We start from the raw sequence: 27964 nt of genomic DNA on the forward strand, positions 1-27964 counted from the left end.
TGTGTGTGTGTGCTTGTTTGTGTGTGTGTGTGTGTGTGTGTGTGTGTGTGTGTGTGTGTGTGGGTGTGTCTGTCTACTAGTTGCGGCAGGAGACAGAGCTATTGTTGGGTGGTTGCACCAGCTCCTCCATAATGACAGCAGTGATGTGGCACAGCTCCTTGGCCTGTAGGGCAGAGAACACACACACACACTATTGTGAAGGTAGCATTCAGGTTGCGTCTCTAATGTGCCCTTAGTTCCCACATCCCTTCCACTGTGTAACCTCACAGTTTACAGAACTAACCCATACACCAATGGTCACCAACCTTTGGTCCTGGAAAGCGCCAGCTAAAGCCTGCCCTCCCTGTATCTGGGGTTAGTGACCACCGCACCGTCATAGCCTACTGTGTACTGCGTTGTACTTCACCTGTTTGAGGTGGATGGTGATGGTTTTTGGGCGTCCTGGGTTGCCATAGTTGATCTCCACTCCTGGCCCCTTCTTGTGTTTCTTGGGTTTGACCAAGCACAGTGACTGCACTTCCACCAACGGGATCACAAATGCCCGCTCCTGAATAACACAGGAACATTATTGTAAAGCATTAGTAGATGTGAACTACAAATGAATAAAACCTGAATAATAGCAGACATCTTTCAAAGCCATAGATCTATTAAATCTGTCATGATCGATCAGTTCACTCATAATTCGGGAAACACTGTACCTATATTATGCATGGTTGGGGTGTCCCTCCCTACAAAACAGTGTGTTTGGGGTGTCCCTCCCTACACAACAGTGTGTTTGGGGTGTCCCTCCCTACACAACAGTGTTTTTGGGGTGTCCCTCCCTACACAACAGTGTGTTTGGGGTGTCCCTCCCTACACAACAGTGTGTTTGGGGTGTCCCTCCCTACACAACAGTGTGTTTGGGGTGTCCCTCCCTACACAACAGTGTGTTTGGGGTGTCCCTCCCTACACAACAGTGTGTTTGGGGTGTCCCTCCCTACACAACAGTGTTTTTGGGGTGGCCCTCCCTACACAACAGTGTGTTTGGGGTGTCCCTCCCTACACAACAGTGTTTTTGGGGTGGCCCTCCCTACACAACAGTGTTTTTGGGGTGTCCCTCCCTACACAACAGTGTTTTTGGGGTGTCCCTCCCTACACAACAGTGTTTTTGGGGTGTAAATGTGGTACCTGTGTATTGGGATGGCAGAACAACACTCCCTCTTGGTTGACAGCCACCAGGCAGGGCGAGGGGCAGCTGCGATGGCTGACCTTCTGGGCCAGGAAGATATTAGAGCCGAACAGAGGTAGGGAGCTCAGGCACTCTGGGGATAGAGGCAGCAAATCAATGCAATGCAGTAAATCTAAATATATTTACAAATACATTTATCGCAAAGTGCTTAACACAACCAAGGCAAAAATAAAAGTGTGTGTGAGTGCCTCACCGAGGAAGCGTGCTTTGGCGTCGTGGGGACTGAGGGACAGCATGGTGGTTATCTCTCTGAGAGAGATAGAATGGATCTGCTCCAGGTTGGTGCTGCCCCCTTCCTGTCGGGGGAGGTACTCCTTCAGTTCAGGCCTGACAGGGACAGAAGAGAGAGAACTATCTGTAACTCTTAACATCGGACAGAGAGACCAATCACTTATGTCCGGTCTGAAAACAACAGTATGGCTCACAGTGAGGGCTGCTGAGTGTAGGGGCTAAAGGCTAGGGGTCAGGGGTAGTACTCACATAGTGGGCTCTTGAATACGGCCCTGTGCCAAATGCTGCAGGACCGCCAGCTCTGCCATCTGCTGGACAACATTGGCACCACCGCTTGGCAGCAGCAGTTTGCCATCCAGGTAATCACCCAGGACCTGCAGGCAACAGACAGGGACAGATGGAGTTCATTCAACTACAGGGACAGAAGGAGTTAATTAGTCTACAGGGACATAAGGGTTTTCACCAGGGCCTGACATAACTGGAGGTGGTTTCTATGGTAATAACACAACTAGGGGTCGTTACTATGGTACCTGTTGGAAGTGGAACTCCAGGTAGAGGTCATTGTCGAAGTGAAGGGGGTGTGTCCACATGATACGGTGGAAGGACAGGAAGATGGAGCCGTCATCCAATAGGAAGTCAAACATGTACTCATCAGGGTGGATTGGGCGCACCATCCCCTCTGAAAGAAGAGAAGGAGAGAGACGGAAAAACCACATGTATATCACGTGATCACATGCTTCGGGGTGTGCCTGGGACTTGAACTCACAACCTTCGGGGTGCGCTGATCTTTCTGCTGTGCCACCAAGTCTGTAATAATCTCAGAAGTCCCCTACACATTACCTATAATACATCTCTGTATTTAGCAAAAGAGTGCCATCTGCACTGCTGTTAATCTGACTAATGTTGGTGGGATATTTATTCTGTTTTAATGTTACGACTGAATCACTATGATAAATATAATCGTTTTTTTCTTGAGTGTATTATACAAAGCTGATTTACTTTGAAGTCCAAAGTGTAGGAATACAGGTGAAATCAGTTATTGACAGAGACATGGTGGCGTAACAGGAAGATCGGACTGCCGTGAACCAAGAAGTTGTGAGTTCAAATCCCAGGTGAGGACATGTTGAATAATAATTACTGTATAAATAAACACACAATGTAATTACAGTGGGGAGAACAAGTATTTGATACACTGCCGATTTTGCAGGTTATCCTACTTACAAAGCATGTAGAGGTCTGTCATTTTTATCATAGGTACACTTAAACTGTGAGAGACGGAATCTAAAACAAAAATCCAGAAAATCAGATTGTATGATTTTTAAGTAATTAATTTACATTTTATTGCATGACATAAGTATTTGATACATCAGAAAAGCAGAACTTAATATATGGTACAGAAACCTTTGTTTGCAATTACAGAGATCATACGTTTCCTGTAGGTCTTGACCAGGTTTGCACACACTGCAGCAGGGATTTTGGCCCACTCCTCCATACAGACCTTCTCCAGATCCTTCAGGTTTCTGGGCTGTCGCTGGGCAATACGGACTTTCAGCTCCCTCCAAAGATGTTCTATTGGGTTCAGGTCTGGAGACTGGCTAGGCCACTCCAGGACCTTGAGATGCTTCTTACGGAGCCACTCCTTAGTTGCCCTGGCTGTGTGTTTTAGGTCGTTGTCATGCTGGAAGGCCCCATCCATCCTCCCCTCAATACGGTGCAAAGAATGATGTTTCCACCTCCATGCTTCACGGTTGGGATGGTGTTCTTGGGGTTGTACCCATCCTTCTTCTTCCTCCAAACACGGCGAGTGGAGTTTAGACCAAAAAGCTCTATTTTTGTCTCATCAGACCACATGACCTTCTCCCATTCCTCCTCTGGATCATCCAGATGGTCATTGGCAAACTTCAGATGGGCCTGGACATGCGCTGGCTTGAGCAGGGGGACCTTGCGTGCGCTGCAGGATTTTAATCCATGACGGCGTAGTGTGTTACTAAAGGTTTTCTTTGAGACTGTGGTCCCAGCTCTCTTCAGATCATTGATCAGGTCCTGCTGTGTAGTTCTGGGCTGATCCCTCACCTTCCTCATGATCATTGATGCCACACAAGGTGAGATCTTGCATGGAGCCCCAGACCGAGGGTGATTGACCGTCATCTTGAACTTCTTCCATTTTCCAATAATTGCGCCAACAGTTGTTGCCTTCTCACCAAGCTGCTTGCCTATTGTCCTGTAGCCCATCCCAGCCTTGTGCAGGTCTACAATTGTATCCCTGATGTCCTTACACAGCTCTCTGGTCTTGGCCATTGTGGAGAGGTTGGAGTCTGTTTGATTGAGTGTGTGGACAGGTGTCTTTTATACAGGTAACGAGTTCAAACAGGTGCAGTTAATACAGGTAATGAGTGGAGAACAGGAGGGCTTCTTAAAGAAAAACTAACAGGTCTGTGAGAGCCGGAATTCTTACTGGTTGGTAGGTGATCAAATACTTATGTCATGCAATAAAATGCAAATTAATTACTTAATTACTTATCATACAATGTGATTTTCTGGATTTTTGTTTTAGATTCCGTTTCTCACAGTTGAAGTGTACCTATGATAAAAAATGACAGACCTCTACATGCTTTGTAAGTAGGAAAACCTGCAAAATCGGCAGTGTATCAAATACTTGTTCTCCCCACTGTATGTGTGTCAAAGTGTGTCAAATATGTAAGTTGAAAACACTGTGTCTATATTGTGACATTCTACAGACTTCCTAAAGACTCATTTTTGATTGCAGGGCATCATGTGACAATTTGAATCAACATGTGAAAGGTTATGTGATCACGTGAAAATCTACATGTGAAATATCTTCACATGTAAACTGTTCCAAAAGAATGTGCAAAACGTTGAGAACATTTTTTTTCTGTAAGGGAAACCTCTAGGATTCTCTTAGTTTTGCTGTCACAAAATGAATGTCTAACAATCTTTTGTCACTTGCAGTTTTGGGTTATATTAGCTACAGCACGTCGTTTTGTCCTCCTACCCTGGTCCCGGTTGGCATGGATGGAGAACTCGTTGACTTCTGAAGGGTCCTGGATGCCCATCTCTGTACACAGCTCTTCAACCACCTCCAGAGCCACCTGGGTACACAGAGTCAATATTCTACATATACATAATATATATAATCTTTATCATAATGATAATTAAAGCGAGGCAGTGGAAAGGAGAGCAGGAAAGAGAAGGAGACTTGACTTACGCTGAAGCTGCGTATCTTACAGGGGAAGTCTACTCCACCTGGCAGCTTGATGGGGAACCGGCGAGAGCTTCTGCCAGCCTACAGAGAACAACACACACCAAGCGGTGACGGTACTGCTGGTCACGCAATCAAATCAAAAAATGTATCCACACTCATGTCTCACCAGTATGGCTTCCATCTCTACGTGAGAGGGGACGTGTCTGCGTCCTCCGTGGATCAGAGACCGGAACAGGTTCTCGTTGCAGTATTGAGACAGCTCTGAGATGGAGAGGAAACAGACACACACACACACACACACACACACCTGCATTAGATACAGAAGAGCTCTGGGGTAGCAGACACAGCTTCAGACTTTTAAAGGGATCTCTTTGGGGGCATCGCCAGTGTGTGAGGGGTGCAGGGCTGTGTGTGTACCTTGGTAAGGGTGTTTGGGGTCTTGGCTGATGTTTTTTAGGTGGTGTGTGACGTAGGGGTTGAGAACGCCAGAGCAGGGGAAGAACCCTGTTACCAGGTTCAATAAACGCCAACCTCTGGTACAGCTCTGCCTGTATAACACACACACACACACACACAAACACACACAAAACACACACACGAGTTAGGAATTGACCCTCTGTACACTATTCACAGGTAAAGGTTTATACACACTCTGCCAGCCTCTCACTTGTGAGTGTTGTTAGTGGTCTGTTTGATGACCTGGCAGTAGATCTCATCTCTCAGGAACTCCTTCTCCTTCCCCAGCTGAACACACAAACACAATGGACAGATATTACTACATGTTCAAGCAGCTGTAGCGATGGTGTGTGTGTGTGTGTGTGTGTGTGTGTGTGTATATGTCTCACCAGCAAGACATGGCTGACACAGTCTTCCTCAGACTTGTGATTCCCAAGAGGCTGGTCTCCCATGAACTGCATCACACCTTCAGAGAGAGCAGTGATATTGATATGCAATGTACACATAAAGAGTGTGTGTGCAAGTGTGTGTGTGTGTGTGTCGACTCACTCATGAAGGTCTGGACAGCCATGTTATTGAGATCAGGATCAGAGTACAGGATGAGGGATTCCTGGACGGGAACCTCGGTGTACTGAACCATCTCGGAGAAGTTTCTACCTCCATCAAGAAGACCTCTAGCCTCCATTCTGTGATAGAGAGACAAGAGGAGGAGGAGAAAGAGGAAGGAGGGGGGGGGTGGTGATAAAAGAGGAATGACATAGGGAGAAAAAAAGAAGAGATGATTGTGTAGTTAAGGAAGACAGTTGTAACACTCGCGAAAACATAGGATTACATACTGTACATCATACAACACTATTATCCCCCATTACCTCGTGGCAGCGTCTCTGAAGTATTTCATGGCAAACTTTGTCATCAGGAACGTCTGAACGTCACCCAGCTCACTACCCTCTCGGCTGGGCTGTACTGAGCCAGTATGGGAGGTGGGTCTGGGGGCTGCTGGGAGTCCTCTCATGGACTTCCTCCTCTCGTCGAGGCGGTCAAGGTGGACGTTGTGGTAGTCAGGAGGGGCAGACGGCTGAGTGATGTCCGTGGGGAAGAGACCAGAGCGCCCCCCAATGGAACCGAAACACCAACCTGTGAGTGAGAGGGAGAGAGAAGGGATAGGACTGTCAGAGAGAGAGAGAGAGAGAGAGAGAGAGAGAGAGAGAGAGAGAGAGAGAGAGAGAGAGAGAGAGAGAGAGAGAGAGAGAGAGAGAGAGAGAGAGAGAGAGAGACAGACAGACAGACAGACAGACAGACAGACAGACAGACAGAGGTCAAAGGTCACTGTGATGACCTCACCTGGTTTGAGGCCATCTATGGGCAGCAGTTTGATGATGTCACCATTGCGGAAGTTGAGCAGGCTCTTGTCGTCCGTCTCAAAGCTCTTCAGGGCGATCACATGATCCGAGCCCTGAGAAGGTTTGGTAGGAGGTTATACACAACAAAGATACTATATAGTATGATGTACCAGGAAACATACACTATATATACACAAGTATGTGGACAACCCTTCACATTTGTGGATTCAGCTATTTCAGCCACACCCGTTGCTGACAGGTGTATAAAATCGAGCACACAGCAATGCAATCTCCATAGACACACATTGGCAGTAAACTGAAGAGCTTTTTGACTTTCAACGCGGCACCGTCATATGATTTCACCTTTCCAACAGGTCAGTTCGACAAATTTCTGCCCTGCTAGAGCTGCCCCGGTCAACTGTAAGTGATGTTATTGTGAGGTGGAAACGTCTAGGAGCAACAACGGCTCAGCCGCGAAGTGGTAGGCCACACAAGATCACCAAACGGGACCGCCGAGTGCTGAAGCGCGTAGCGTGTAAAAATCATCTGTCTTCGGTTGCAACACTCACTACCGAGTTCCAAACTGCCTCTGGAAGCAACATCAGCACAATAACTGTTCGTCAAGAGCTTCATGAAATGTGTTTCCATGGCCGAGCAGCCGCACACAAGCCGAAGATCACCATGTGCCATGCCAAGTGTAGGAGTGGTGTAAAGCTCGCCGCCATTGGATTCTGGAGCGGTGGAAACACGCTCTCTGGAGTGATGAATTACGCTTCACCATCTGGCAGTCCGACGGACGAGTCTGGGTTTGGCGGATGCCAGGAGAACACTATCTGCCTGAATGCATAGTGCCAACTGTAAAGTTTGGTGGAGGAGGAATAATGGTCTGGGGCTGTTTTTCATGGTTCAGGCTAGGCCCCTTAGTTCCAGTGAAGGGAAATCTTAACGCTACAGTATACAATGATATTCTAGACGATTATGTGCTTCCACCATTGTGGCAACAGTTTGGGGAAGGCCCTTTCCTGTTTCAGCATGACAATGTCCCCGTGCACAAAGCGAGGTCCATACAGAAATGGTTTGTCGAGATAGGTGTGGAACTTGACTGGCCTGCACAGAGCCCTGACCTCAACCCCATCGAACACCTTTGGGATGAATTGGAATGCCGACTGCGAGCCAGGCCTAATCGCCCAACATCAGTGCTCGACCTCACTAATGCTCTTGTGGCTGAATGGAAGCAAATCCCCGCAGCAATGTTCCAACATCTAGTGGAAAGCCTTCCCAGAAGGATGGAGGCTGTTATAGCAGCAAAAGGGGAACCAACTCCATATTAATGCCCATGATTTTGGAATGTGATGTTAGACGAGCAGGTGTCCACATACTTTTGGTCATGTAGTGTATATATACAACTATTTTCATGATATAAGATGAGGAAGAGGGTGGTGGTTACCTCGATGAGTTCTTGGTGGAACAGCCTGACCATGGCAGTAATCTGAACAGCTCTGTTGCTCTGCAGTTGCAGCTGTTCTCCTTTCAGACTGAATTCTACCATGTCTGCAGACCGCAGCTCCACCGACAGCAGCTCTGCATAGCTACACAGAGAAAACCACAGCACTTATCGTACACACACAGGGAGAACATACACGGGCATCACATATTAGATGTACACTGCTCAAAAAAATTAAGGGAACACTAAAATAACACATCCTATGTCACGATCGTCTACCAGAGAGGAGGACCAAGGCGCAGCGTTGAATGCGAACATTTTATTATATCAAGATGATCACACGATCAAAACAACAAAAACGAAACGTGACGTCCCTGGTTACATAAACCAACCAACACGGAACAAGAAACCACAAACACAAAGTGAAAAGACAGACAGTTAAATATGGCTCCCAATCAGACCAACATAGAAATACAAACATAGAATTACACACCCTGGCTCAACATAACAGTGTCCCCAGAGCCAGGGCGTGACATCCTAGATCTGAATGAATGAAATAATCTTATTAAATACTTTTTTCTTTACATAGTTGAATGTGCTGACAACAAAATCACACAAAAATTATCAATGGAAATCAAATTTATCAACCCATGGAGGTCTGGATTTGGAGTCACCCTCAAAATTAAAGTGGAAAACAACACTACAGGCTGATCCAACTTTGATGTAATGTCCTTAAAACAAGTCAAAATGAGGCTCAGTAGTGTGTGTGGCCTCCACGTGCCTGTATGACCTGCCTCCAACGCCTGGGCATGCTCCTGATGAGGTGGCGGATGGTCTCCTGAGGGATCTCCTCCCAGACCTGGACTAAAGCATCCGCCAACTCCTGGACAGTCTGTGGTGCAACGTGGCGTTGGTGGATGGAGCGAGACATGATGTCCCAGATGTGCTCAATTGGATTCAGGTCTGGGGAACGGGCGGGCCAGTCCATAGCATCAATGCCTTCCTCTTGCAGGAACTGCTGACACACTCCAGCCACATGAGGTCTAGCATTGTCTTGCATTAGGAGGAACCCAGGGCCAACCGCACCAGCATATGGTCTCACAAGGGGTCTGAGGATCTCATCTCGGTACCTAATGGCAGTCAGGCTACCTCTGGCGAGCACATGGAGGGCTGTGCGGCCCCCCAAAGAAATGCCACCCCACACCATTACTGACCCACCGCCAAACCGGTCATGCTGGAGGATGTTGCAGGCAGCAGAACGTTCTCCACGGCGTCTCCAGACTCTGTCACGTCTGTCACATGTGCTCAGTGTGAACCTGCTTTAATCTGTGAAGAGCACAGTGCGCCAGTGGCGAATTTGCCAATCTTGGTGTTCTCTGGCAAATGCCAAACGTCCTGCACGGTGTTGGGCTGTAAGCACAACCCCAACTGTGGACGTCGGGCCCTCATACCACCCTCATGGAGTCTGTTTCTGACCGTTTGAGCAGACACATGCACATTTGTGGCCTGCTGGAGGTCATTTTGCAGGGCTCTGGCAGTGCTCCTCCTGCTCCTCCTTGCACAAAGGCGGAGGTAGCGGTCCTGCTGCTGGGTTGTTGCCCTCCTACGGCCTCCTCCACATCTCCTGATGTACTGGCCTGTCTCCTGGTAGCGCCTCCATGCTCTGGACACTACACGGACAGACACAGCGAACCTTCTTGCCACAGCTCGCATTGATGTGCCATCCTGGATGAGCTGCACTACCTGAGCCACTTGTGTGGGCTGTAGACTCCGTCTCATGCTACCACTAGAGTGAAAGCACCGCCAGCATTCAAAAGTGACCAAAACATCAGCCAGGAAGCATAGGAACTGAGAAGTGGTCTGTGGTCACCACCTGCAAAACCAGTCCTTTATTGGGGGTGTCTTGTAATTGCCTATAATTTCCACCTGTTGTCTATTCCATTTGCACAACAGCATGTGAAATGTATTGTCAATCAGTGTTGCTTCCTAAGTGGACAGTTTGATTTCACAGAAGTGTGATTGACTTGGAGTTACATTGTGTTGTTTAAGTGTTCCCTTTATTTTTTTGAGCAGTGTATATTCTCCCTTAATCACTCATAGTTCATACATCTTTTCCATTTTTTGTGATTGTAGGATAGGCGTACCTATAGCTGCGTAGCAGGCGCAGGTGTTTGGGGTTGATGCCTGATGCTCTGGCCACCTTCAGCAGACGAATACCACGATGAGACACACCTAATACCTGGGTGTCCCCGCTGGTATCACTCTACAACACACACACACACACAAAAAAACACACACAGGTACAGGTTTATACACACTCTGCCAGCCTCTCACACACAGGGAAGAGATAATATGAGTGTGTGTGTGTGTGTCTGTGAGAGAGAGAGAGAGAGAGAGAGAGAGAGAGAGAGAGAGAGAGAGAGAGATAGAGAAAGAGAAAGAGAAAGCTAACTCACTTTGACAGGGAACAGCCGTGTGAAGTAGTTTTCCCAGTTGTCTCTGGCAGCCATCACTATCCTCTTCTTCTTTGTGTCGTCCTGGACCAAGCTGACACTGGTACCCACATGGAAACTGGCTGGAATAGACAGAGGACAGAGAGAGGACGGAGAGAGAGAGAGAGAGAGAGAGAGAGAGAGAGAGAGAGAGAGAGAGAGAGAGAGAGAGAGAGAGAGAGAGAGAGAGAGAGAGAGAGAGAGAGAGAGAGAGAGAGAGAGAGATAGATAGAGAGAGAGAGAGAGAGAGAGAGAGAGAGAGAGAGAGAGAGAGAGGATAGACTCCCCTGGTAAAAAACAACTAGACTCCCCTGGTAAAAAAAAAACTAGACTCCCCTGGTAAAAAACAACTAGACTCCCCTGGTAAAAACAACTAGACTCCCCTGGTAAAAAACAACTAGACTCCCCTGGTTAAAAAAAACAACTAGACTCCCCTGGTAAAAAAAAAAAAATAGACTCCCCTGGTAAAAAAACAACTAGACTCCCCTGGTAAAAACAACTAGACTCCCCTGGTAAAAAACAACTAGACTCCCCTGGTTAAAAAAAACAACTAGACTCCCCTGGTAAAAAAAAAAAAATAGACTCCCCTGGTAAAAAAACAACTAGACTCCCCTGGTAAAAAAACAACTAGACTCCCCTGGTAAAAAAAAAACCCACTAGATTCCCCTGGTAAAAAACAACTAGACTCCCCTGGTAAAAACAACTAGACTCCCCTGGTAAAAAACAACTAGACTCCCCTGGTAAAAAACAACTAGACTCACCTGGTAAAAAAACAACTAGACTCACCTGGTAAAAAAACAACTAGACTCCCCTGGTAAAAAAACAACTAGACTCACCTGGTAATAACAACTAGACTCACCTGGTAAAAAACAACTAGACTCACCTGGTAATAACAACTAGACTCACCTGGTAATAACAACTAGACTCACCTGGTAAAAACAACTAGACTCACCTGGTAAAAACAACTAGACTCACCTGGTAATAACAACTAGACTCACCTGGTAATAACAACTAGACTCACCTGGTAATAACAACTAGACTCACCTGGTAATAACAACTAGACTCACCTGGTAATAACAACTAGACTCACCTGGTAATAACAAGTAGACTCACCTAGTAGGTCTTTCATTTTCCTCCTCTCCTCTTTGGAGATCCTCACACAGGTGTCACTGTACGTGTCTCTCATGATCTGACAGGGAAACAGAAACAGGGATTTATATTCATATATATATATATATATAAGGTGTGATATGTAGAAGGTAGTGAATAAAAAGGGTCACGGGGAAACAATCAACACTGACCTGCTCACAGAGGAGATTGAGGATGTAGGGGTGGTTGAACTTCTCTCTGGGGTAAAACACCTGAACAAACACAGGGGAATGATCGTGATTCACCTACAGTATAATGCAAACACATTGTAGAACAATACAGACAATTCCATTTTTCTCGCTTGCAGTTCCAGCTCACCTCTTTGCGTAGGAACAGTTTGCCAGGCATGACAGAGTAGGAGAAATAGACACTGGCAGAGAACCTGTAGAGCTGGGAGCGGACACTCCCCTCCCCAGACAGCAGATCTATGGACAATGTGTTACTTTACTTCTCTGTGGAGTTATTAACATTTTAAAGCTATGGCTGTACCTCTGAAGTAGCTTTACTTACTGAGTGTGGGGGCAGCCTTGGGGGGAGGGTCTAGCAATCTGTCATAGATGGGTTGGACTGGGGGAGGAGGAGGGGCGGACTCGGGGGGAGAAGGCGGAGGGTTCTTGGAGGGACTCTGCGTGCAGAACAGGTCGGCAAGGGAGCGCTGTTTCTGCTTCATGTTGTTGGAAATGGAGCAAGGCCCTCTAGTGGAGGGAGGAGAGAGCTGCCGTGCGGGGGGAGACTCTCTCTGACAGGGGAGGGTAGGGGAGTATTACTATAGGCTAAGACAGATAACTGAATGGATATGTTAGCTCCTACACTCCTCACCAACATGTCTAGGGCTAGGCAAGATAACTGAATGGATATGTTAGCTCCAACACTCCTCACCAACATGTCTAGGGCTAGGCAAGATAACTGAATGGATATGTTAGCTCCAACACTCCTCACCAACATGTCTAGGGCTAGGCAAGATAACTGAATGGATATGTTAGCTCCAACACTCCTCACCAACATGTCTAGGTTCTAGGCAAGATAACTGAATGGATATGTTAGCTCCAACACTCCTCACCAACATGTCTAGGGCTAGGCAAGATAACTGAATGGATATGTTAGCTCCAACACTCCTCACCAACATGTCTAGGTTCTAGGCAAGATAACTGAATGGATATGTTAGCTCCAACACTCCTCACCAACATGTCTAGGGCTAGGCAAGATAACTGAATGGATATGTTAGCTCCAACACTCCTCACCAACATGTCTAGGTTCTAGGCAAGATAACTGAATGGATATGTTAGCTCCAACACTCCTCACCAACATGTCTAGGGCTAGGCAAGATAACTGAATGGATATGTTAGCTCCAACACTCCTCACCAACATGTCTAGGGCTAGGCAAGATAACTGAATGGATATGTTAGCTCCAACACTCCTCACCAACATGTCTAGGGCTAGGCAAGATAACTGAATGGATATGTTAGCTCCAACACTCCTCACCAACATGTCTAGGGCTAGGCAAGATAACTGAATGGATATGTTAGCCCCAACACTCCTCACCAACATGTCTAGGTTCTAGGCAAGATAACTGAATGGATATGTTAGCTCCAACACTCCTCACAAACATGTCTAGGTTCTAGGCAAGATAACTGAATGGATATGTTAGCTCCAACACTCCTCACCAACATGTCTAGGGCTAGGCAAGATAACTGAATGGATATGTTAGCTCCAACACTCCTCACCAACATGTCTAGGGCTAGGCAAGATAACTGAATGGATATGTTAGCCCCAACACTCCTCACCAACATGTCTAGGTTCTAGGCAAGATAACTGAATGGATATGTTAGCTCCAACACTCCTCACCAACATGTCTAGGTTCTAGGCAAGATAACTGAATGGATATGTTAGCTCCAACACTCCTCACCAACATGTCTAGGGCTAGGCAAGATAACTGAATGGATATGTTAGCTCCAACACTCCTCACCAACATGTCTAGGGCTAGGCAAGATAACTGAATGGATATGTTAGCTCCAACACTCCTCACCAACATGTCTAGGGCTAGGCAAGATAACTGAATGGATATGTTAGCTCCAACACTCCTCACCAACATGTCTAGGGCTAGGCAAGATAACTGAATGGATATGTTAGCTCCAACACTCCTCACCAACATGTCTAGGGCTAGGCAAGATAACTGAATGGATATGTTAGCTCCAACACTCCTCACCAACATGTCTAGGGCTAGGCAAGATAACTGAATGGATATGTTAGCTCCAACACTCCTCACCAACATGTCTAGGTTCTAGGCAAGATAACTGAATGGATATGTTAGCTCCAACACTCCTCACCAACATGTCTAGGGCTAGCCAAGATAACTGAATGGATATGTTAGCTCCAACACTCCTCACCAACATGTCTAGGGCTAGGCAAGATAACTGAATGGATATGTTAGCTCCAACACTCCTCACCAACATGTCTAGGGCTAGCCAAGATAACTGAATGGATATGTTAGCTCCAACACTCCTCACCAACATGTCTAGGTTCTAGGCAAGATAACTGAATGGATATGTTAGCTCCAACACTCCTCACCAACATGTCTAGGGCTAGCCAAGATAACTGAATGGATATGTTAGCTCCAACACTCCTCACCAACATGTCTAGGGCTAGGCAAGATAACTGAATGGATATGTTAGCTCCAACACTCCTCACCAACATGTCTAGGGCTAGGCAAGATAACTGAATGGATATGTTAGTTCCAACACACTAACCTTCTGCTGTTGTCCAGGTCCGTTGTTTCTAAGGATAGCCAGGGCCTCCTCTTTGGGATCATTCTTCTTCACAAACGACCGTGCTGGAACCCTGGAGAGGGGAGAGGGAGTTAGATTTCCACTAATGCATGCAGCGGGATCTACACAACAGATTACATGGGATTTACTTAAAAGATATGGGATGGATCCACTGTCCCACTGACCTGACTGGTTGGAAGGGTTTGGGATCGTTGACAGGGCGGTTCTGGTACTGTTTAATGATGTCACGGATTCTGGTGCTGGGAGGGGGTGGGGAGGCAGGGGGGCTGGGGCGGTCTGGTTCTCTGGCAGGAGGAGACGGGGGACGTTGCCAAGTCCTGGGTGCTGGGGGTGGGGAGGGGGAGCGGGGAAGGGTCTGTTTGGGGGGGCTCCCTCCGGGATGTTGCGAAGTGCTGGGTGCTGGGGGTGGGGAGGGGGAGCGGGGACGGGTCTGTTTGGGGGGGCTACTGGGAGTACCGTGAGGCGTTGGCGGTTTGGCTGCTGGCTTCGGCAGAGAACCTGACAGAGTGAATGACAGCACAGGCAGTTGGGTGTAAGGTAAGACATGTGGTACTCATTTTATCCTGTGGTATGAAAACTACAGATTATCTGAAGTTGAATAGGTAGATGTGTTCAACTCTACTCACCATTCTTCTGGAAGAACTCTCTCTTCTCCTTGAAAGACTCCAGCTGGTCTGGACTGACAAAGTCCACATCTCTCGCTGGCTGGAAAGATACAGTTGAAGTCGGAAGTTTACATACACTCAATTAGTATTTGGTAGCATTGCCTTTAAATTGTTTAACTTGGGTCAAACGTTTCAGGTAGCCTTCCACAAGCTTCCCACAGTAAGTTGGGTGAATTGTGGCCCACTCCTCCTGACAGAGCTGGTGTAACTGAGTCAGGTTTGTAGGCCTCCTTGCTTGCACACGCTTTTTCAGTTCTGCCCACAAATTTTCTATAGGATTGAGGTCAGGGCTTTGTGATGGCCACTCCAATACCTTGATTTTGTTGTCCTTAAGCCATTTTGCCACAACTTTGGAAGTATGCTTGGGGTCATTGTCCATTTGGAAGACCCATTTGCGACCAAGCTTTAACTTCCTGACTGATGTCTTGAGATGTTGCGTCAATATATCCACATAATTTTTCTTCCTCATGATGCCATCTATTTTGTGAAGTGCACTAGTCCCTCCTGCAGCAAAGCACCCCCACAGCATGATGCTGCCACCCCCGTGCTTCACGGTTGGGATGGTGTTCTTCAGCTTGCAAGCACACCCTTTTTCCTCCAAACATAATGATGGTCATTATGGCCAAACAGTTCTATTTTTGTTTCATCAGACCAGAGGACATTTCTCCAAAAAGTACGATCTGTGTCCCCATGTGCAGTTGCAAACCGTAGTCTGGCTTTTTTATGGCGGTTTTGGAGCAGTGGCTTCTTCCTTGCTGAGCGGCCTTTCAGGTTATGTCGATATAGGACTTGTTTTACTGTGGATATAGATACTGTTGTACCTGTTTCCTCCAGCATCTTCACAAGGTCGTGTGCTGTTGTTCTGGGATTGATTTGCACTTTTCGCACCAAAGTACGTTCTCTAGGAGACAGAACGCGTCTCCTTCCTGAGCGGTATGATGGCTGCGTGGTCCCATGGTGTTTATACTTGCGTACTATTGTTTGTACAGATGAACGTGGTACCTTCAGGCGTTTGGAAATTGCTCCCCAGGATGAACCAGACTTGTGGAGGTCTACAATTTTCTTTCTGAGGTCTTGGCTGATTTCTTTTTATTTTCCCATGATGTCAAGCAAAGAGGCACTGAGTTTGAAGGTAGGCCATGAAATACATCCACAGGTACACTTCCAATTGACTCAAATGATGTGAATTAGCCTATCAGAAGCTTTTAAAGCCATGACATTATTTTCTGGAATTTTCCAAGCTGTTTAAAGGCACAGTCAACTTAGTGTATGTAAACTTCTGACCCACTGGAATTGTGATACAGTGAATTATAAGTGAAATAATCTGTCCATAAACAATTGTTGGAAACATTTCTAAGTGAATGTAAACTTCTGACTTCAACTGTACATACAGGTCTTGTGGAAGAAAGCCTGGATTAAAGATGTGGGCTAAAGCCAGTTTATAGCTGTATAATTAATATAAAGGCACAATTAACTTAGTGAATGTAAACTTCTGACTTCAACTGTAAATACACTGATGAAGACAGAGACACTTTACATCTGACTTTGTTTACAAGTTAATATTGTTTTATGTGTTTCTTTTGTAATGAAATGACACATTTTTGCATTTTTGGCTAAGTACATAAAATATTTTAAAAATCAAGTAGAACTGCACACAAACAGACTATCGTCACACCCCTCCCCCGCCACACACACCTCAGATATGTAGTGCTGTAGCTGTGGTTTCCTCTGGCTGGGTGTGGTCAGCGGAGGAGGGGCGGGGGGGTGGGGGTGTGTCTGGGCCGGGGGTGATGGGGTGCGGGGGGGTGTGACGGTGCGGAGGTTAGCCTGCCGCTGCTGCTGTCTTTGCTTCTCCTGAGTCTGCTGCTGGGACAAAGTCATCGCCTGCATTGTCATCTGCTGGGCCTAGAGAGAGAGAGAGAGAGAGAGAGAGAAGGAAAGAGTGATGAGAGAGGAAGTGTAGTCATGTTAGAACAGAAATGGTTATTTCATGAGAACACGAGTATAGGATAGGATTATGGTTTGTTTGTTTTCTTGGCACGTGGGTCCCAGTTTTCCACCAGTGTCTCCAAGTGCTTACCATGACCAGGGCCTGTTGGTTGATGAAAGCCTGCTGCTGTACTGCCATCTGCTGGGGGTCCAGGCCTGGTGCAGCTGGCTGGGGTGCCATCATGGTTGGCATCATAGGCATGGGGGCAGCTGGCATCATATTTGGCATCATACTTGGCATCATACTTGGCATCATCGGAACGCTGTAGCCTTGCATGGCAGGGTTCACTGGCATTCCTGGGAGACAAAATAATAATAATTGGGAATTGTAGTTAGAATAAAGCAGGATAGAGAAATAAGATTAGAATGTTTGTGTAATTAAATGACTCCCCTCACTCACCCATAGAATAGCCTGGCATTGTCATTGGAACACCTGCAACACAGGTATTGTATTTAACATTACACTTAAAATAATGAGAGAAACTGAGAGAGTGAGAAAGAGAGAGAGAGAGAGAGACAAGAGTCAAATTAGCTTTTAACCAAATTACCATACGACAGACCACGTATTCACCGTGCACACCCAAATTGCCATCTCAGTAAGACAAAAATAATGGTGTTCCAAAAAAGGTCCAGTTGCCAGGACCACAAATACAAATTCCATCTAGACACCGTTGCCCTAGAGCACACAAAAAATGATACATAACTCGGCCTAAACATCAGCGCCACAGGTAACTTCCACAAAGCTCTGAGAGACAAGGCAAGAAGGGCCTTCTACACCATCAAAAGGAACATAACATTTGACATACCAATAAGGATCTGGCTAAAAATACTTGAATCAGTTATAGAACCCATTGCCCTTTATGGTTGTGAGGTCTGGGGTCCGCTCACCAACCAAGAATTGACTAAATGGGACAAACACCAAATTGAGACTTTGCACGCATAATTCTGCAAAAATATCCTCTGTGTACAACGTAAAACACCAAATAATGCATGCAGAGCAGAATTAGGCCGATACCCGCTAATGATCAAAATCCAGAAAAGAGCCGTTAATTTCTTCAACCAGCTAAAAGGAAGCGATTCCCAAACATTCCATAACAAAGCCATCACCTACAGAGAGATGAACCTGGAGAAGAGTCTCCTAAGCAAGCTGGTCCTGGGGCTCTGTTCACAAATACAAACAGACCCCACAGAGCCCCAGGACAGCAACACAATTAGACCCAACCAAATCATGAGAAAACAAAATATAATTACTTGACACATGGGAAAGAATTAACAAAAAAACAGAGCAAACTAGAATGCTATTTGGCCCTAAACAGAGAGTACACAGCGGCAGAATACCTGACCACTGTGACTGACCCAAAATTAAGGAAATCTTTGACTATGTACAGACTCAGTGAGCATAGCCTTGCTATTGAGAAAGGCCGCCGTAGGCAGACCTGGCTCTCATGAAAATACAGGCTATGTGCACACTGCCCACAAAATGAGATGGAAACTGAGCTGCACTTCCTAACATTCTGCCAAATGTATGACCATATTAGAGACATATTTCCCTCAGATTACACAGATCCACAAAGAATTAGAAAACAAATCCAATTTTGATAAACTCCTTTATCTACTGGGTGAAATACCACGATGTGCCATCACAGCAGCAAGATTTGTGACCTGTTGCCACAAGAAAAGGGCAACCAGTGAAGAACAAACAACATTATAAATATAACCTATATTTATGTTTATTTATTTTCCCTTCTGTACTTTAACTATTTTCACATCATTACAACACTGTATATAGACATAATTTGAAATGTCTTTATTCTTTTGGAACTTTTGTGAATGTAATGTTTACTGTTCATTTTTTATTGTTTATTTCACTTTTGTTTACTATCTACTTCACTTCCTTTGGCAATGTAAACAAATGTTTCCCATGCCAATAAAGCTCTTAAATTGAAAATTGAAATGAGAGAGAGAGAGAGAGAGAGAGAGAGAGAGAGAGGAGAAGAGAGAGAGAGAGAGAGAGGAGAGAGATAGAGAGAAGAGGAGAGGGAGAGAGAGAGAGAGAGAGAGGGAGAGAGAGGAGAGAGAGAGGAGAGAGAGAGAGAGAGAGGAAGAGAGGAGAGAGAGAGAGAGAGAGAGAGAGATGAGAGAGAGAGAGAGAGAGAGAGAGAGAGAGAGAAAGAGAAGAGAGAGAGAGAGAGAGACGAGAGGAGAGAGAGAGAGAGAGGAGAGAGAGAGAGAGAGAGAGGAGAGAGAGAGAGAGAGAGAGAGAGAGAGAGAGAGAGTACCTGGTCTATACATCCCTCCTCCTCCTCTCATCCTCCTGTTCAACATGGCCATACGCTCCCGGTCCTACACACACACACACACACACACACACACACAACACACACACACACACACACACACACACACACACACACACACAGAACAGTAGAATGTTTTGTTAATCTACACACCACATGCAGTAATATAATCACAGTAAAACCATCCAAGAGAAAGGAAAAGAAAACACAATTCAACCAGTAACAGGTAAACACAGTCACAGACACCTCCTATTGAACGGTGTTGTGAAAAGAGTGTCTCAGGTAAAATACCGACCCCTGGTCCCTGGTCCAGCATTGGGTCAAAGAGGTCATCCAGATAGCAATCCATCTGACGAGAACCCTCTGATGGCTGGTAGTCTGTCCGGTCCCCATGGGGCCCCTCCTGCTGGGGAGACCAGGGGCCCGAATGGAGGGGGCCGGGGGGATGAAGCCATCTAGATCTGTTGTGATCATCCTAATGGAGAGAGAGAGAGAGAGAGAGAGAGAGAGAGAGAGAGAGAGAGAGAGAGAGAGAGAGAGAGAGAGAGAGAGAGAGAGAGAGAGAGAGAGAGAGAGAGAGAGAGAGAGAGAGAGAGAGAGAGTTAGTGAAGTTGGGGTCCCTGTGTGTGTGTGTGTGTGCCTCTGAGTGTGCGCCCCCCAGCCTCACCCATCTCCCTCGTTGTTGAACAGGTAGTCAGAGTGTGGGTGTGCGGTCCCCAGAGTAGCATCAGTCTCTGCTCCAGCCAACAGGTCCAAGACAAAGTCACATCCAGCCAGATCAGACCAGCCGTCATCAGCTAGCAGAGACACAGACCATCCCCGAGCCTCAGATAACCCTCTGAAGTGGAGCAGCCACGAGGCTAGCTGCTCCCCTGTGGTCCAGGACTCTACCTCAGCTGTCATCTTCTCCTCTGGAAGAGATGGAGAGAGAGAGAGGGAATGTAGTGGTGCTGCAAACACCAACACTCCAGCTAAGTGAGGCATCAGAATCACACTGAGCAAATGGAACCACAACACAAAAAAAGACAAAGCGACATAGATATGATATAGACATTACATACACATGTTATAACCCCTCTCTCTCTCTTGCTCTCACCGTTGAAGGTGTGAACGTCCAGTACCATATTTCCTCTCCTCTGATTGATTGTCCACTCCAGCTGGGAGGGGGGGTGGAGGCGAGAGGCGGGGGAGGGTAGCTTGAGGGAGGTGAGGAGTTTGTGCTGGCACAGAGAACGATATTCACCTGGACCCTCGTCAGACACATACCTGTTCACAGGTGAGACAGAGAAACACAGACTTACAATAACATAATGGTTGACAAAGAGATTACATATTTTTATGGTTGCTAAAAAGTACCTTTTCTTTTTCTAGCACTACACAAAACACATTTTCAATCAAAAGACATCTTTACAAATGATTTTGCTCACTGGGCTACTTACTTGAGCAGGGGTTTGTCCAGGGCTGGGGAGGGGGTGAAGGCACTTAGGCAGTAGGCCAGTAGCAACCAGCCCCGCAGGGCCCCCTCCTCTGACTCCCTGCCCCAGGTGGTGTGGGCTATCTGGGCTAGGATCTCATCCCTCAGGGCGGGTCTGGTCTGGCCCTGCTCCACGATGTAGTTCCCCAACAGGTGCTCCTGCCAGCCACTCAGATCACTGTCCCCTACAAAGCGCAGGATCTGGGGACGGAATGATGGGGATATAGGGAGGTGACATCGAGTTAAGGGGATAACACCAGCGCCATACTGTACACATCTGTGTTCTTGTCTCTATATGTGTGTGTGTGTGTGTGTGTGTGTGTGTGTGTGTGTGTGTGTGTGTGTGTGTGTGTGTGCGTGCGCGTCCAGCACGGACCAGTTTGTAGATCTCCAGAGCGGTTTGAGTGTCCTCAGGCTCCAGAGCAGTCAGAGGTCGCTGGAGGGAGTATCCCTGTGGCTGACACCAGCCATCCTTCAGTGTAGTGTTGGCGTATCGTGAGAAGGGGTAGCTGTCGATATCGAGGGGCAGGATGAGGGTGTTTTCTGCCTTCACCTGTGGAGGCGCCACCTCTGTCACCCCTGATACATGCTGCCGCCCTGGTGGAGGGACACAGAACTATAATCACACACAGAGAAAAGGCGACAGATAACAATGGCAGCCATGGGTCCAGTCCAGCAACAACCTACCATTTACCTGTTGTGTTTACAGAGAAGGAGGAGTCAGATAAAAGCATTTTGTTCTACATAAATGTTTTAGCCAATCCCAGCCCTCCTCAACCCATCTCGTCCATTCCCAGCGCTGCTCCCACTCACCTGCTGCGCTGCGTAGTCTGGCCGATAGCTCAGCCGGAATCTCCAACATTCCCACATCCTGGAAAAGGGAATTATCAGGAAGGAATACTTTATTGGACCAGAGGCTCCTTTTAAATATACGGCTCTGAATTCTATGTCTAATAACAGCTGTTCAGTTGAAATAGATTTTGTACAGGTGTTAAGAAACAAACGGTAGTTAGCTCCCACCATTTCCTGTGGAGGATGAGTCCTGGGTCTTAGTGGTGATGGTGACCTTCACTCTGCTTCTTTCATTCCTCTCTTGTTCCTGAGCGCAAACACACACACACAGCTTCCACTGAGTTGAGCCCCGAGCTATCTATATCACGTTAACTAGTGTTCATACAATCAGGAGAGGCTGAGCACTGATAGGCAGTGAGGACCCCTCCTGTCAATAAGACAGGAACCAAACGGACAACACATGAACACACACCTGTCAAACCTTTACACAAAACAGGAGGCAGCAATTCATTTAATCCGTTCAGTTATATCCGTCCTTTTCTCAATTATTTCCCAGCTTGTGAATGAACCTTCCACAGTTTTTCTCCTGTACCTGTCATCAGGTGTGCTTGTTCTACCTGCTCAGGACAGGCGTGTAGAGGTCTGTCAGGTAAACAGACAATGGACAGAGAGAGAGTCCAGTCCTATTCTTGGTAACACAGCCTGTTATATGTCCCAGCTGCCTTTGTTCCGCCCACAATACAAGTCACACGGATACTAGAGTCCAGAATCTTATGATTTACAGCCTGAGCTCGATACAGCTAAAGGTGTTTCCCTCATATCACCGGAAATGTATCATACTGTATTCTTGTGATATGATGTCCGTAGATCCCTTGTTAATGGATTTACTGAGGTGCATTGATGGGTGTGGGTGGGTTACACAAAAACATTATGTAGCTTTATGCTGAGTTGCATGGGTGCACACACACAGACAAACTAATTTCCTGATTAAGAGATTTGCTGACGTGGTGGTTGATGGGTGTTGTCAGTTTAATAAACGTGTGTCAGCTACATCTGGTGTAATTAAAAGCGATAGTCCACTAGATCTGTATCGTAATCCTTTGATTAATCCACCATATTTGGTATGATGGGGACAATATCTACACAGAGTATAAATTCAACATTACTTATCAAGTGCCTTCAGAAAGTATTCCCACCCCTTGACATGTACAGTTGAAGTCGGAAGTTTACATACACTTAAGTTGGAGTCATTAAAACTCGTCTTTCAACCACTCCACAAATTTCTTGTTAACAAACTATAGTTTTGGCAAGTCGGTTAGGACATCTACTTTGTGCATGACACAAGAAATGTTTCCAACAATTGTTTACAGACAGATTATTTCACTTATAATTCCCTGTATCACAATTCCAGTGGGTCAGAAGTTTACATACATTAAGTTGACTGTGCCTTTAAACAGCTTGGAAAATTCCAGAAAATGATGTCATGGCTTTAGAAGCTTCTGATAGGCTAATTGTAATCATTTGAGTCAATTGGAGGTGTACCTGTGGATATATTTCAAGGCCTACCTTCAAACTCAGTGCCTCTTTGCTTGACATCATGGGAAAATCAAAAGAAATCAGCCAAGACCTCAGAAAAAAAATTGTAGACCTCCACAAGTCTGGTTCATCCTTGGGAGCAATTTCCAAACACCTGAAGGTACCAAGTTAATCTGTACAAACAATAGTACGCAAGTATAAACACCATGGGACCACGCAGCCGCCATACCGCGTCTCCTAGAGATGAACGTACTTTGGTGCGAAAAGTGCAAATCAATCCCAGAACAACAGCAAACGACCTTGTGAAGATGCTGGAGGAAACAGGTACAACAGTATCTATATCCACAGTAAAACGAGTCCTATATCGACATAACCTGAAAGGCCGCTCAGCAAGGAAGAAGCCACTGCTCCAAAACCGCCATAAAAAAGCCAGACTACGGTTTGCAACTGCACAGGGGGACAAAGATCGTACTTTTTGGAGAAATGTTCTCTGGTCTGATGAAACAAAAATAGAACTGGCCATAATGATCATTGTTATGTTTGGAGGAAAAAGGGGGTCGCTTGCAAGCCCGAAGAACACCATCCTAACCGTGAAGAACGGGGGTGGCAGCATCATGCTGTGGGGGTGCTTTGCTGCAGGAGGGACTGGTGCACTTCACAAAATAGATGGCATCATGAGGAAGGAAAATTATGTGGATATATTGAAGCAACATCTCAAGACATCAGTCAGGAAGTTAAAGCTTGGTTGCAAATGGGTCTTCCAAATGGACAATGACCCCAAGCCTACTTCCAAAGTTGTGGCAAAATGGTTTAAGGACAACAAAGTCAAGGTATTGGAGTGGCCATCACAAAGCCCTGACCTCAATCCTATAGAACATTTGTGGGCAGAACTGAAAAGGCGTGTGCGAGCAATGAGGCCTACAAACCTGACTCAGTTACACCAGCTCTGTCAGAAGGAATGGGCCAAGATTCACCCAACTTATTGTGGGAAGCTTGTGGAAGGCTACCTGAAACGTTTGACCCAAGTTAAACAATTTAAAGGCAATGCTACCAAATACTAATTGAGTGTATGTAAACATCTGACCCACTGGGAATGTGATGAAAGAAATAAAAGCTTAAATAAATCATTCTCTCTACTATTATTCTGACATTTCACATTCTTAAAATAAAGTGGTGATCCTAACTGACCTAAAACAGGGCATTTTTACTAGGATTAAATATCAGGAATTGTGAAAAACTGAGTTTAAACGTGTTTGGCTAAGGTGTATATTTTTTTTACATTGAGATTTTGTGTCACTGCCTTCCACACAGTACCCCATAATGTCAAAGTGGAAAATGAAAAGCTGAAATGTCAATAACTATTCAACCTCGTTATGGCAAGCAGCAATAAATTCAGGAGTAAATATGTGCTTAACATTGAATATCCCTTTGAGCATGGTGAAGTTATTAATTACAATTTGGATGGTGTATCAATACACCCAGTCACTACAAAGATACAGGCGTCCTTCCTAACTCAGTTGCCGGAAAGGAAGGAAACCGCTCAGGGATTTCACCAAGAGGCCAATGATGACTTTAAAACAGTTACAGAGTACAATGGCTGTAATAGGAGAAAACTGAGGATGGATCAATAACATTGTAGTTACTCCACAATACTAACCTAAACGACAGAGTGAAAAGAAGGAAGACTGTACAGAATACAAATATTCCAAAACATGCATCCTGTTTGCAATAAGTCACTGAAGTAAAATTGCTAAAGAAATGTGGGAAAGAAATTAAACTTTATGTCCTGATTACAATGCGTTATGTTTGGGGCAAATCCAACACAACACATCACTGAGTACCACTCTTGATATTTTCAAGCATGGTGGTGGCTGCATCATGTTATGGGTAGATTAGATTAGATCGAATGCTTATTTAGTCATATGCACAGGGTCACAGCTGTAGTTGCAGTGAAATACTTAAGCTCCAACAGTGCTGGTGTGAATGAAACAATAAAATAAATACAAAACTATAATAATATATACATATTTACATCTGTGACAGTGATCAAAAATAAATATCCATTCGGATGTGGGCAGGGTAATTGTCCATTGACAAATATACACTGGAGTTGCCTACCAAGACGACATTGAACGTTTCTGAGTGGCCTAGTTACAGTTTTGACTTAAATCTGCTTTAAAATCACTGGCAAAAATGTATAAAAACACGTTTTCACTTTGTCATTATGGGGTATTGTGTGTAGATGGGTGAGATTTTTTTTCAATATTTAATCAATTTTGAATTCAGGCTGTAATAACAAAACATGGAATAAGTCAAGGGGTCTGAGTGCTTTCTGAAGGCACTGTACATGGTACTAAGTAACAGGTGAGAAGTGTTCAGACCAGCTGATGGACAGCCTCTTTCTTTCTCCCTGGCCTGTCGTGATGACAACAGCATCCATAGTCCAAGTCCCATAAAACAATAACACCAAATGAGAGTAATTCAACGACCAGCAGCCAAAGCGGAAATGAAAAGAAACTAAACTAAACCTAAGAACGTGCAGAAATCTAGATTAATAAATTAGATGAACACTAATAGATTAGAGAAATATAAATGTGAGAAAGATGACAGACAAATCATCCACCTTAACAGCAAGCAAAACCTTTACATAGGCAATAGTATCCTCTGTCTTTCTTCTTCTCACTCTTCCTCCCTCTTTCTCGCTTTCACCCTCTCCATCCATCTCTCTCTTCCTCCTCTAAACTCTCAAAATGTCAATACAGCCCTGAAGATGCAGTATTATAAAGTATTAAAAAGCCAAGCGATAAAAGAAGCAATACCTACCTGTTAATAATGCTGTATTAGTCCAGAGAGGGAGGCAGAACTGACAAGCGGAAGGAGCGATGCCGCAGCCTCTTATTTCAGTAATAGGGGTTAAAGTCCAAGATAGGAGGTGTGTGTGTGTGTGTGTGTGTGTGTGTGTGTATATGAGGAACAAGAAACAGAGAGAGAATGGGTGTGGAAAGAAGATAGAAGCTGGTAAGTGTAGGTAAATTGGAGGAGGACAGGAGGTAGCTAAAATATTTATAAGGGTGACAATGACCTTTTTACATCACATTACACTATATTGTTGTTGTTGCATGCATTCGGTCAAGGTTTGGTTGTTGATGCTGGGTTATTGAGATTTTGAGATGTGACCGAGCGGGTCAGATCAGAAGACTGGAGGTGTGGCTTAGTAGTGGCATGGCTTTCAGGACGTTAATTTTGGCCACCCGTGAGAGTAAATATAATTCCGGTTAATCTGTTCTGTTGTACTGTTATCACGTTTGTGGCTTTAATGAGGTTTACACAAGTGTATATGTCCCTTTAGAGTTTAAGAGCATATCGTCATTTGGGGATAGATACTACTTTGTCACAATATGTAAATAATAATGTTATTAATTTAGTTTAAGAATATGTAATGTGCAAAAATATTCAAGGAACATTTTAATTTGCAGTGTACAAACTTGAAAAAGAGAAGTGTACAAACGTAACACGATGAACAGGATAGGTCAACCCAGAATGAAAGTGAATAAAACCCCAACTGATGGTTAAATTAACCAATGTTTGGGTAATTCCAACAAGCCAACATGTTGAATTATTCATACAACCCAGACTCAAAATAACCCAGCGTGTGTTCCATTTAATATTTACACAACGCTGGGTTATCAAATAACCCAAATTGTGTTGGTTTTAACCCATCATTTTTTCGAATGTACCTGGCAGTGAGGGAACAGCAGGTTGCCTGGTTACACATTCACTACAATTCACTCCTGATGCCTTTCATCTCAAAGTCCAATTATTGGATCAAAAATACACATTTCCCATAACTACATTGATAGACAATCACCCGTTCTTGCCAGGTAAGTTACTGAGGGGACAGTAGGGATTCACCCTAATATATAAAGTCACTCCCAACCTCATAACATCCTAGTTTAATAACCATGGAAATTAGAACACTCCAATTTAATTTACAGGATTCTCTCTAAACAGGAAGTGACTGTATCGTACCTCACATAACCTACGGATCAACGTTAGGGAGGCCCCGGCCCTCCCCAAACACAAAGATATGAATTTCAACACCACAAACACTTACTCTGTCAACACAATAACAAAGACTTGAACTCATTTCAATACGGAGGTTCTCACACAATCAACTAAATTCCTCAGAATTCAAAGTCTCTTTGGGATGAAAAGGAACCAGGCCTATTTATTCAGCCACGACTGAGGTGAATATAAACATGAGTAATGAACACCAACAGGTAATACCAAAGCCACATTCATACAGTTTGGCAAAACAATTGCAAGACAACAATACAGAATTGTTGAACTTAGAAAAGTCAGGCTTCCTCACAGGTCCATAGGTTAAAACTACAGTAGTAGGCTATGGTACCACAACAGTATCAAGATGGATTCAATGCGCATTCAGGTGAAACATGGAAGATTATGATGAAACAACATCAGGGTGGGAGAGAGGGGAAGGGCACACATTCCTCCATTACACCTGTGATAGGGTTCCTTACTCACTGGTGTTGTGCAACAGAATGGATTGAGAAAATAATTTATAGCCCTATCTATAAAGTCTGTCAATATAATATGGTTGCCAAGTAACACAGTCATTGACTTCATTATAGATTGGCTGATTATTTCCTGTATGTGTGTGTACGGGTGTGTATGTGCGTGTGCGTGTGTATGTGTGTGTGTGTGTGTGTGTGTGTGTGTGTGTACACGTGCGCGTGTATCTTACCCTCCACTGTCGTCTCTTGCTAGTGTTCCTGGTGATCATCATAGTAACCCAGAACTGATGGAAGGACAGTTGCGTCTGTAAATGAACGCTCTGATGT

The 27964-nt window shown here is 45.3% G+C and overlaps 1 protein-coding gene across 1 annotated transcript; it reads right to left on the minus strand.

Annotated features, from left to right (window-relative positions):
• Positions 1-76: 76 nt before the first annotated feature.
• LOC311134297 (unconventional myosin-XVB-like) lies at positions 77-27909 on the minus strand (the record flags this gene model as incomplete). Its single annotated transcript, XM_084167932.1, is given in 37 exon segments — positions 77-163; positions 407-547; positions 1168-1301; positions 1422-1555; positions 1709-1833; positions 1990-2138; positions 4473-4569; positions 4686-4763; positions 4849-4943; positions 5100-5230; positions 5350-5426; positions 5528-5604; positions 5688-5824; positions 6008-6272; positions 6480-6591; positions 7926-8067; positions 10067-10185; positions 10379-10497; positions 11528-11603; positions 11716-11775; positions 11882-11988; positions 12074-12296; positions 14311-14401; positions 14514-14847; positions 14976-15054; positions 16710-16919; positions 17095-17300; positions 17404-17436; positions 19283-19346; positions 19596-19706; positions 19709-19775; positions 19968-20211; positions 20397-20566; positions 20740-20975; positions 21151-21371; positions 21588-21645; positions 27868-27909. Coding segments are annotated over 37 exon segments (4851 nt in total).
• Between the last annotated feature and the right edge of the window lie 55 nt (positions 27910-27964).

This window comes from Coregonus lavaretus (genome assembly GCF_964263955.1).
Source record: "Coregonus lavaretus genome assembly, chromosome: 1".
Lineage (NCBI taxonomy): Eukaryota > Metazoa > Chordata > Actinopteri > Salmoniformes > Salmonidae > Coregonus > Coregonus lavaretus.